The sequence below is a fragment of the Ranitomeya variabilis genome, chromosome 6 (assembly GCF_051348905.1).
Source record: "Ranitomeya variabilis isolate aRanVar5 chromosome 6, aRanVar5.hap1, whole genome shotgun sequence".
Classification (NCBI taxonomy): Eukaryota; Metazoa; Chordata; class Amphibia; order Anura; family Dendrobatidae; genus Ranitomeya; species Ranitomeya variabilis.
In genome coordinates, this window is record NC_135237.1 from 317412437 (window position 1) to 317424798 (window position 12362).

The 12362-nt window shown below is 41.3% G+C and overlaps 1 protein-coding gene across 2 annotated transcripts in view; it reads right to left on the minus strand.

Moving 5' to 3' along the window:
* The window catches only part of PIGN (phosphatidylinositol glycan anchor biosynthesis class N), a 477253-nt gene that overhangs the window by 167712 nt on the left and 297179 nt on the right, over window positions 1–12362 (minus strand). For both annotated transcript variants that reach the window (XM_077269733.1, XM_077269734.1), the window contains exons 19-20: window positions 10411–10522; window positions 221–329 (exon numbers count right to left, since the gene is read on the minus strand). In XM_077269733.1, the coding sequence (XP_077125848.1) occupies window positions 221–329; window positions 10411–10522 (221 nt within the window). The remainder of the gene's footprint in view (window positions 1–220; window positions 330–10410; window positions 10523–12362) is intronic.

Genomic DNA, 12362 nt, shown 5'->3' on the forward strand with positions numbered 1-12362 from the left:
CTTTGGCAAGTTGAGGAGACAAACAAGTATAAGGACTGAGTCACCGCCACCCAAAAATGTCACAAAACATAGGAAAGTTCTTGTCTAGTAGCTTACAACTCACGGAGAATGCAGATTTCCAGATGACCTTACTCGTCACCCATTTGTCTGTTTTTTTAACGATCAAATATATCAATGTCAATGTAAATCTAATCAATATGCATGATAAGGACTCACTTACCTAGAATTGTCCAACTAACAATTTGGTTCAGCAATGGTAGCCCTTGTTTGGCAGCAAGGCTGGAGTGGGTTGAGATGACTACACATATGGAAACTGCAAGGCCTATTGTCTGAAAAGTCAATGGGAAACATTGATGATGCAGAAAACAAAATCTAGTGCAGAAAGACAAAAAACTCTTCTAGTATTTTATTTTGTATTTTTTGTAAGGATCTATGAGTTATACAATTACTGTTTTGTTGCTTTCTTTTGTTTTCCAGTGACTAGTATAACTAAACTAAACACAGGCAATTATGCTTCATAACAATACAAGCATTTAACAGCAATCTCAAATCAGGGGAGCATTTTTTTACATTATTCCAATTTAAAAATGGTTGTCTGGGACTTTTATATTGTATCACTATCTGATTGGTGAGGGTGCGATACCTGGCAACCCCGCTGAACAACTGTTCCTGATGCCGACTGTTGCGGAGCGAAACTACATAGCTCTGTCAATGGCGTAGTGGCCCTGTGTAGGGGGCAGATGCGCAGTACCATGGCCACTATTCAATTGTCGGAGCTATGCTACGCAGCTCCACAACTAAACACATCTGGTCGCTGCCAGACCTGGAAAAAGCTCATCGGCAAGGGTGACGGGTGTTGCACCCCCGATCCTAAGGCTAGGACATCATTACAAAAGTCCCGGACAAACATTTTAAGAATTTTTGTGTTTGTGTCAACTAACAGAGAAATTATGTTATACTAAATCATATTCACAATCAATTTTCATCAATTGTAAAGACAAAGTTTCCTGCTAATTTATCATCGATCCTTTTGTAAATTGAAACAGGACAATAGCCAATCACTCAGAGACAAATTGCTACATGCCCACATGAAGGATTACTAAACTCAGGAATTCTTTGTTCTTTTTACGACTTGAGATTCATTTGAACAGACAACACTTTTTTTTAGAACTAGACAAATAGTGATACATAGCAGATCAACACTGTAGACCTTGGATGTAAGCTGGCTCATTATGTGTGCCAGGCACAACACTGCAGTTGGCATCGTAAAGGAGCATTGACAGATTCTAACTTTTTAGTATCTAACGTTTCTGCCAACTTAGCACTATCCCCTCCAGTAATAATAGTAATTAATGCTAGGAAAAAAACGTAAAACTTTGAAAAAACCTACATTTAAAACATTTTTAAATTACTTCAACATGAAGAGGTCACACTACATATTTTACAGTAGGGGAAAAACACTTTTCTTAGCATTTTTGAGGAGAATTTTTATTCAATGAGGAGTACAGAATCACATCTATAGGATTCCGATAGTTGTTTAATAACATAAACCCATCTATAGCACCCTATTCCCTCTGCAATATAAATACATAATCGCATCTATAGGCCTCATCAACATAATAATAATAATATAATTGTATATCAAGGCCCCCCACATGATATTAACAAAAACTTCTATAGGCCCCACCAACAGTATAATAACATAGTCACATCTCTAGGACCCCCACATTATATTAAAGGGGTTGCCCACTACTAGGACAACCAGTTCTTAAACTAAATGTTCGGCACCAATAAAATAATAAAGGCTATACTCACCTCCCATGCAGGCGCCGTTCCTGCGGTGTCAGCACTCGCTCTCCCTGGGGCTGTGATGCCGTGTTGTCACATGCAACGCTGTCGCCCAATCAGGGCTGGCGTCACTGTCTCCACCTTCGGACAAACTGAACATAAGGATGAAGCCAGGGCTGCAGCTGATCAGGGACTTCCTCTTCATGTTCAGTTTGTCCGAAGGAGGAGACAGGGACGCCATCGCTGACTGTGTACGGGCATCACGTATCATTCCATCGCATCACAGCCACGGGAAAGTGAGTGCTGATACCGCTAGAATGGAGCCGGCACAAGAGGTGAGTATAGGCTTTACTAATTTATCGGGGGCCAAACATTTAGTTTAGAAAGAGGTTTGCCCTAGAAATGGACAATCCCTTAAACAAAAACATCTATAGGTCCCACCAACAGTATAATAACATGTCCAGAATCCCCACAATACAATAGCAAATACATATATAGGTCCCATCAACAGTAAAATAACGTAATTGCATATAAAAGCCCCCCACAGTATAATAAAATCCATAGTTTCATTCTATGTATAGCCAATCCAACACTTTGCAGCATAATCTTAAAATCCAAAGCCACCCCGTAGCATAATTACTGTACATCCACAGGCTCTCGCAGTGTAATAACATCTATAAACCCCCCCACAGCATAACAACATCCATCATAGACCCCCACACAGTATAATTATACTCATTGCCCCCATCTCACAATATAATCTCATCCATAACACCCCACAGTATAATTATATTTATTGGCCTTCATCTCACAGTAAATTCACCCCGCCATCCCATAGAGTGATCTCATCTATAATCTCCCCCATAGGCTGACGGTTTCCCCCCCCCATCAGCAATCAAACCAGAACACCCTGCTCCTCTGTGGTGGGCAGCATCAGGCTCTTCTAGCAGATGTGAATAACGAGTTGTATGTCTGTTATAGCAGAACTAGTAAGTCACCAGCATTTGGATGCATTGGTAAATATGTGGGAACATTGTCTAATGTGTAATAATTTGAATAAAACTTTTTTTAGAAGAGTAAAATAGCCTTTGCACAGGCATTACTGCAATATGACATCTCTAACTATGGCTCCACAACATGACTGCGCTCAATCGTAGGCATTGGCTTTGTACATACACAGCATGAATTAGGCACAAGATATTGCCTGTGGATATAAAATGCACTTCATACGCTAAAAGTAGAATTTTCAGGTCAGGTCCATAGAGGGTTTTAGAGAAGCAAATCTATTTCGTATTTGATTTCATGGGAATCTTTACAACAGAAGCAGAAGTTTAAAAGCAATTAATAAACTTAGCGGCTGTATTTCTCAGAGGCAAATATATGACACCATTACATGATGCGGCATCGTTTCATGGAGGTGATTAACCCTACATAGATGGGGAAAGTAAAGACATTATTTTTCATTTGCAGATGTTGAGAACATTTTCTTAATAGCAAATTCCTTTAATTCCTGAGGCAACGATCAAAATGTCAATCTCACCAGATAGAAAAGGTCAGTTATGATCTGATAAGTCTTTGTTATGAGAAAGTGATTAACGCAAACCTCTGGTATTCCCTGATCAATTACAGTTCATTAAAAATTATCAGACTCCCAATTCCTCTGTACAGTAAATTTCAAAGAAGCAGCAACACAACATGAAATCCGAAGCAGCGGGAACACAGTGTGCCGAACAGCTTGAATGGAAAAGCTAGCGTCTAGCACTCATTCTGTGGGACTATCAATGACCCACTTTCCTACGCCCTTCCAATTTCTTTCCCAAACTTAGATGCTTAGCCTTTCCCTGCAGAATATTCTCCCATATGGATTAGTAGACTCTTGATCTCTTTTTAACAACTTTCAATTAGTGGAAAAAATTTGCCTTTATTTATAAGTTTTTAGGAAATGTAACCTTGACCATCCCTTACTTAATAATCCTCAAAAGGTCACATATAACCCATACATTAACTACAATAAACAAATTGCATATGCTGAAACATTTCTCTATCTCCAACAAATCTCTCTTTATCTTTTTAAATAAAAGCTGTGCCCATAGTCAGGAATGGTAATAAAAGAACAAGAGAAGCTATACTTTCCGATTTATTCATCCACTGCTCCAGCATCATAGTATAGATGAGGCCAGTGATGCAGCCTGTAGCAGGACATCATCATAGCAGACCGGTACATAGGAAGACCTGCGGGGGCATTGATGCCATGGTGCTGGAGCCTTTGGGGAATAAATCAATAAATACAGCTTAATTTCCAACTTTTTTTTACCACTCTTGACTATGAGCACATTTTATCCTAGCTGAGAAAATAACTTGAATTTTTTTTTTAAGAACACACTACATCGAAAGGGCCATAAACTACTGAACAAAATAGAATTGCAGTATTGTAACTTTGTATCACCACCTCTTGCTTTTTCCCCTCTCATATACCCCATCTCATATGATGGCAGCTATCTCACTTGACTTTCCCAAACAGAGGAGCACCCACTCTATAGGGTGCTCCTGTGTTCTCCATGAGAGCACCACTGTCGGACATCTCCGGTGGTGGATTATCTCTGAGAGAACAAAAGAATCGATAGCCCCAAAACGGGCATGCCGGATACTTCACTCCACCACCAATCAATGTCCAGGCGTCTCATACATATTAGACTTCCGTCCCAACCGATCGTTATTAGCAGGTTCAGACGATATTAGTTTAAGGTGTATGGGCGGCTTTATTCTTTATGTATTATTTTGTATGACTCAATGCGAGTAGTAGAACTTTGTTTTCATCAACCTACAGCATTATTATGGCCTTTAGACAGGAGACACAAGCTCACCATCACTAGTATAGTCGAGAAGTACTTCAGAATTTAGCTTTAGAAATATTCTGGTAATTTATCTTTAGAACTAATCCAACACTTATGTTTAACACAGAAATGACACATAGTGTGGTATTTCACAGGCGCAGAAGCGAAACACTAACTAATGATAATGTGATTGATACAAAGGCTAATGTTTTTGCTAATACATTATTGTTGGCTTCCCTTCTGAGGGTTGTTTTAAATCAATAGTACATGTGAAATTAATAATTTTGTATTACATCTTATTGGAGAAATAGGTTTTCTTCTCTTGGACTGATCATTTGTTCGGAAGATTCACAAACTGTGTTCAATGAATACAGACTTTCCCATTACTGAGAAAGGAAATGGCAGTTGGTTTTCATAACATTCTATGGAGGGTTGAGGAAGAAGAACCAGGAGCTATAGACACCCAGATATTCTAAACCAGGAGCTACAGACACACAGACATACTAAACCAGGAGCTATAGACACCCAGATATTCTAAATCAGGCGCTATAGACACACAGACATTCTACTGCACGTTCATCTAAAACAATAATTCAACCTTAAAAAGAACTAGTCACAACGTTTTTCCTATGTAAACTAAATCCACCACTTTGAAAGGGTTACTCTCATGTTGCCTCTTGAGAAGGTTACAGCTTTTCAGTCTCTTTCCCTTCCTGATTTCCGGCAGGGTGGGCTCTCCTCCTTGAGTGACTGTTCTGAAGAGTAGTAGAACTGTAGCATTGGTAGAATTATTAAAGCTCAGCACAAGTCCTGCAGTTACACACTCAGCTATCAGTCTACAGTGCTATCACTATATGCACACTTATAGATAACAAGGCATCTGTTGTGAATTCTGCTTTTGGGTTCCCTCCGGTGGTAGTAGGTGGTAATGCAGTTGTCCCTGGGTTGCAGTCCTGGTCAGGTGTGTCTGCTGATTGCAGTTCTGACTGGGGTATTTAGGTGTGCAGGATTCATTAGTCCTTGCCAGTTGTCAATTGTTGTTGGGAGGTGTAGGACCTCTGCCTGGTTCCTCCTGCCTTTCTGCCAAATCAGCAAAGATAAGTGTCTGTTTTTTTTTTCCCTGTGGCACAAATGCTGTGTGCTTCACAATTCAGTGCTATTCTTTGTGTTTTCTTGTCCAGCTTAGATTGTGTCAGTATTTTCTCAGTCTTGTTGGATTCTCTGGAGTGGCAGATATACATTCCATGTCTTTAGTTAGATTGTGGAACTTTTTGTATTATCTGTTGTGGATATTTTTGGAAGGGTTTTAATACTGACCGCCTAGTAATCTGTCCTATCCTTTCCTATTTAGCTAGAGTGGCCTCTTTAGCTAAATCCTGTTTTCTACCTGCGTGTGTCTATTCTTCTCCTACTCACAGTCATTATTCGTGGGGGGCTGCCTATCCTTTGGGGGTCTACTCTGAGGCAAGATAGCATTCCTATTTCCATCTATAGGGGTATTTAGTCCTCCGGCTGTGTCGAGGTGTCTAGGGTTTGTTAGGCACACCCCACGGCTACTTCTAGTTGCGGTGTTGGTTCAGTATTTGCGGTCAGTACAGGTTCCACCGACTCCAGAGAAAGTTTTCATGCGGCTCCAAGGTCACCAGATCATAACAGGCATCTGAACAAGCACACGGCTCTGGAAAGTGAGGGCTGTAATTAGGAGACCTGCTCTAAAAACAGGTGATGCTGCCGGTTGGGAATTTTGTAAGATTTATAACAGCCACTTGTAAGGAGTTGAGAGAGAGGTGGAGGGGAAGGGGAAGTTGAGCAGGTAACTGCTGAATTGAAATCAATGGGCTGGAGAACTGACTGGTATATAAGGAATTAACCCCTCTTTTGGAATGTAATTATTGTGCATACTTGGCCAGGATCTGGGTAGGCACTACAGGCTGAGATCCATGGAAGTCAGCTGTACACCATGAAAGATAAAAGCCCTCATTGCAGGAAAATCACAACAGAGAGAGAAAGTAAGTCAACTGCAAACTTGCTTATTTATATATTGCCTAAATAAAGCAATAACTTGAGAATACTGATTTAAGTTGTCTTGAACAACACTCAATCAAATAAGCATAAGTGCTCAGCTTCTCCGCATAGCTAAGAAAATTACTTCTTATCCTTCCTCGCCTTATGCTAATCAACACATTGTAGTCCGATAGGCATTGCTGGTCTGTGTTTGGTACCTCTTTCTATACTCACATTCACTAAACTTCCTACGTGCCTTGATTAACATCTACTATGTCATCCACAGAGTCTGCTGCACCTACACAGCTCCTATTCTTTACCGTGCATGTGCAAAAGCTAAACAGACTGTGGATGACGTAGGAGACATCGATCAAGACAGGAGAGAGACGGATTCGGGGACAGTCAGCGACATCCATTTGACCGAATCATGGAGACATGTCCGTTTTTTCTGGGCATCAGAGATAAAAAGTACCATTATACGTCTATGAGTCTGTAAAAATCATGGACAGAACACAGATAGCATTGGCGTGCAGTCCAAATAGGACTGAAATGAATAGGATAAGCTTTGTAATGTATTAATCCAAATGTGACAATCACTGATGAAACAGTGATGATAAAAAACAGCAGATTGGCCAAGCACTGATGAAATTCTAATCTAATACACTGATGACACCCAGACCATTTTTTTGCACACGTGAACAAAAAAAAGATGTCTGAATAAGGCTGTATTCAGTGAAGGCACATTTTCCTGGTGAATTAAGAGTGGAAGATCAATCCAGGAGGACTAAGAAGAATATTTCTATTAGATATTTAACAAAGTTGATTATTTTCATATATACTATTGATTTATGAAATGAAAATTAACACAACGGTTATTTTTCAAAGGTAACCTGAGAGTAAGGTAGTCCTTCCTAAGCCATCTATATGGGCATGTAGGTCATAGAAAGCTGAATAAAGTGATATCTTGTTATCTGTGATCTGAGGTCTTATTCCAGAGAAGTCCATATTTCTCTTACATGTAAATGAGCTGTTCAGGACTATGGGCCGAACACTGATCTGCATGAGAATCTGCCTCCAGAGATTGATATAAATAGAAGAGGGAGTTACCAGTGTGAGACGCACAATGGTTACCAGTGTTAGGTATAACGGCTGCTCACTGTTCTTCTGATCCCACTGCAAAGCTTTGTGATTAAAGGGCCACTGTCACCCCCCTCCAGCCGTTATAAACTAAAAGAGCCACCTTGTGCAGCAGTAATGCTGCATTCTAACAAGGTGGCTCTTTTAGTTTTAGGTTCAAGTATACTCCAAATAAAGCGTTTTTATACTTAGCCACAATTCCTGTCTCAAGCCAGGTAGGCGGGTCCTCACTCCCCAGCTTGGCCAGCTCCTCTGCCGTCACTCACATCTTCCTGCGCTTTCGGCGCCGCCCCCTCAGCGCTGTTATCGTTTCAAAACCGGCGCCTGCGCTGTGTACTGGTGTCCTGCGCAGACGCAGTAAGCTCTGGCCGTCTGATTTCCCTGCCAGGCTTGCACACTGCGCCTGCGCAGGCATTGCGGCCGCCGGCCAGCCACCTTTGGAATCCCCGGAAAACGTCTTCTTATCAGTATATATTTATGTTTCACCTATACAGAATATTCTGTGTAATGGCTGATACCAGAGAACAAAAGACATCCACAGAACACCAGGATGGATCTGCTGCACAGCAAATAGCTGTAGGACCTGCGATGACGTCACTGCCATGTGATTAGGGCAATCACATGGCAGTGACGTCATCGCAGGTCCTACAGCTATTTGCTGTGCAGCGATCCATCCTGGTGTTCTGAGGATGTTTTTTGTTCTCTGGTATCAGCCATTACACGGAATATTCTGTATAGGTGGAACCTTTGGAATCCCCGCCCCGCACTGTGCATAATGCATAACACAGTGCGGGGCGGGGATTCCAAAGGTGGCTGGCCGGCGGCCGCAATGCCCGCGCAGGCGCAGTGTGCAAGCCTGGCTGGGACATCAGACGGCCAGAGCTTACTGTGTCTGCGCAGGACACCAGTACACAGCACAGGCGCCGGTTTTGAAACGATAACAGCGCTGAGGGGGCGGCGCCGAAAGTGCAGGAAGATTGGAGTGACGGCAGAGGAGCTGGTCAAGCTGGGGAGTGAGGACCCGCCTCTCTGGCTAGAGACAGGAATTGTGGCTAAGTATAAAAACGCTTTATTTGGGGTATACTTGAACCTAAAACTAAAAGAGCCACCTTGTTAGAATGTAGCATTACTGCTGCACAAGGTGGCTCTTTTAGTTTATAACGGCTGGAGGGGGGTGACAGTGGCCCTTTAAGGCTTGCTCACACGACTGTGATGTTTTATCGGATAGCACTCGGCACAATGTTATACTATGGGGCAGTGCAGACCTGCCTTTTTTTGCAGCATGCTGCGAGTGGATCCAATATTCGGATAACACATATTCATTCAAGTCTATACAAGGTGTGTGTGAAATATCAGACTGTATTTTGGATGTCATCCGAGTGTAGTCCGATTATCGCAAACACAGGCAATGGAGAAGATGGAGAAATTAAGTTCTCCATCTTCTCCACACCTGTGATACGATTCTCTCATGTGAGATAATCAGATCACACTAGATCAAACTCTAACAGAGTTTGATCCAAGTGACATTAGCATAATCGGCTCAATTCTCTCACATGAAAAAATCTATGGCTGTGTGACCCCAGCCTAACTGACATCTGCAGGTTCCTCTCAGCTTCAGCTCCCATCTTACAAGTAGCCAGGGTTGCAATATTGTTGCAATACAGCAGAGCTGTGACAGCTGCAGCAAATGTGAAGACAAAGTTCAGTTCTCCTGTTCTGTGTTAGTTACATGTCTCACACTGGTAACTCCCCCTTTTATTTAATGTAAGCTCTGGAGACAGATTCTCATGCAGATCATTGTCTGCCCATAACCCTTACCAGCTCATTTACATATAAGAAAAACATGGATTTTTCTTGAATAAGACAATGGATTTCGGATATAAAGGTATAATTTTATTACTATGACCTACATGTCCATAAAGACAACTTAGGAGGGTTGATCCTACTGTCAGATTGCCATTAAATGTCAGACAATCCTGAAAATGTCAAAATTTGGCAACTATCAGAACCACACGACTCATAATGTAGCAGTTGGTGCAACCTGGTGTTCACTTTAACATCTGTACTCTGTGGATTTTATTATTTATGTTGAAGTTTATGTGAATAAGAACGGATTGTCTCATCTTACAAACTATTAGTTCATGTTCACACATGGCAAATACACTGCAGATTTTATGTCCAACAGAAATCCTGCAGCATATTACGTTAGCAGAAACGTGGATTAGCTCTGATCCACATGCTACACAAAAATTCTGCAGAGGAAACTGAAATGTGGTCAAAATTTGAAATTATATTTTACGTGCAAATTTTAACCTTTAGAGCAAAATTAACACGTGAATCTCATGGCGAACTGTGCTACAAATTTGTTTCAAAATCCATTGAAAATGTGTACGTTTGGACATAGGTGTTATGTGTCAAACTGCGAAAAACAAAACAATAAATCCTCTAGCTGAAATAAACTAATCAAAGCCAATATATTTCCAGTGCAGTTAAGAAAATCGAGTTGGACTTTTGATTGGTCCAAGACACAATGACACTTCTGAAAAAGCGTTGATAGGAGTCATAATATAAAATGAAGAACCTAAAATTCCATAGCCTCTGAGGATTCGGAAATATGGGGACTTCTGGATTTTTCAGTTATGCTGACCTGACAGATGTGCAATCTGAAATCTTTCCTTTCAACAGCTCGGTCTCTTTTCTTCCAAACCCACCAAAGAGATGCCAGGGAAATGAGAAGTGCAAGCAGTCCAGCGCAGGTGCTGTGGAAACGAGACAAGCGGCATATTAATCATCACATTCAGCAATGCAGCCATGCAATCTATTCACATCAGACCAGCAGAGCATTGAAGGCAGATTACATGACCACTGCAGAAACTGCTGACTGCCAGCTGTCCGTTATTACTCCTAGAGTGCAAGGCGAATCTATTATCAGGTAGGAAGAGGTTCACACATTTCATTCTAAACCTACAAGCCCTAGTACAAGCAAGTAAGCATGGATATGGTCACGTAACCGCAGTCCTTAATAGACAGCAATTACTCTCTGTGGTCACGCGAACAGGAACTTGAAGTAGCAATCACTAAAATTTACTTTGATTAGGTCAGATGAAGAAGATGATCTTCTCATTTAAAAGGATCCCGAAGAGAAAGCCACTTTATTATAACAAAATTTTATATTTATTATAACTAAACTTTTAAATAATTTAAAAAGTCGCTTTAAAGGGAGTTTTTTAGCAGGTTTTTGCTATGCAACCAGAGAGCTTTCTAAAATAGGGGCAGAAACCCTAATGTGATGTGTCACTTTACTGGCCTGTGTGTTGTTGTTTCAATCAGTGTTTTATCAGCAGGAGATTATCACTAGAGGACTAGGTGTCTCTTGCCATGTTGTCCTCTTGCACCGTGTAACCCCACCCCATCACTGATTGGGTGCTTTCTGCCTATGCACAGTGTACACAGAAAGCAGCCGATCAGTGGTGGAGGAGAGGTTATAACGAGTTCAGTATTCAGAGAACTGCTACATCTGCAAAGAATCATTGCTGGAATCAGGCTCTATGCCCCTACATCCTGCTGCTCTCCAGATTACATAGCAAAAACCTGGTGACAGATTACCTTTAACCCCTTCATGATCTTGCAATTGTCCACTTATGCATTTCCGTTTTTTGCTCCCCTTCTTCACAGAGTGGTAACGTTTTCTTTTTTTTGTCAATGTAGTGAAATATGTATATGTATGGATGTATGACCAGCAGTAAATTAACATCTGTCTTAGACTGCAGCTCTCACAAAGGTCATGACCTATGTTATCCTGAGAAAAAGACAAGCTTCCTAGTCTCACCCCAGGGGTGATGTCCTGAGAACAGACTCAGAATTGGAAACACTTCACACCTCCTAGTGCCTTTGATGGGAAGATGCCAAATTGCAGCCTGCCACTTTATATTTACTCTGAGAAGAAAGATTACATGAAGTGTTCAAAGAAAAATAATATATTCATTGGTAAAATATCCAGGATCCAGTCACACACCAAAGATTAGAATATTAACCTGAGAGGCTGGTGTAGAAATCTGACCTCCAAGTTAACTCTATAAATTAGGCCTTTACACTTAGAAATCTGTTCACAGATTGAGGGGCAGCCAAGCTGATGCGAGTCATTCCATATTCATCCCCCCATCAGGGACAGACTGCAAAGTTTAGGCATTTCTGTAAGTTTCTCACTTTTATTTTACCACTGTTTTTGCATATTTGTATGTCACTTTTTATTTCCATATTTTTATATCTTTTATTGTAAGCACTGTACCTATTCTATTAAAGTTTAAAACTTTAATAAGTTTGAACCTTGTATGCTCTAAAGAATTCATAGCCTTAGAGTGTGTGACCCTGCTGATTGGCAGACTGTAGTAGTACTTCTGGGACACATTGCCCGTGTGTTCGGTGAGTGGTGGCAGCGTGTATGAGTGGGGTGCGTGGTCTATGTCGGGGTGTGAGTTATGCTCCCATTGCAGCATAGGACAGAGGCTGAATGCTGGACTGAGAGGAGATAGACTAACCCTTGCAGGCGCAACCCCAAGACATGTGCTGAGAAGAGAGTATGTGACAGTCAATATGGCC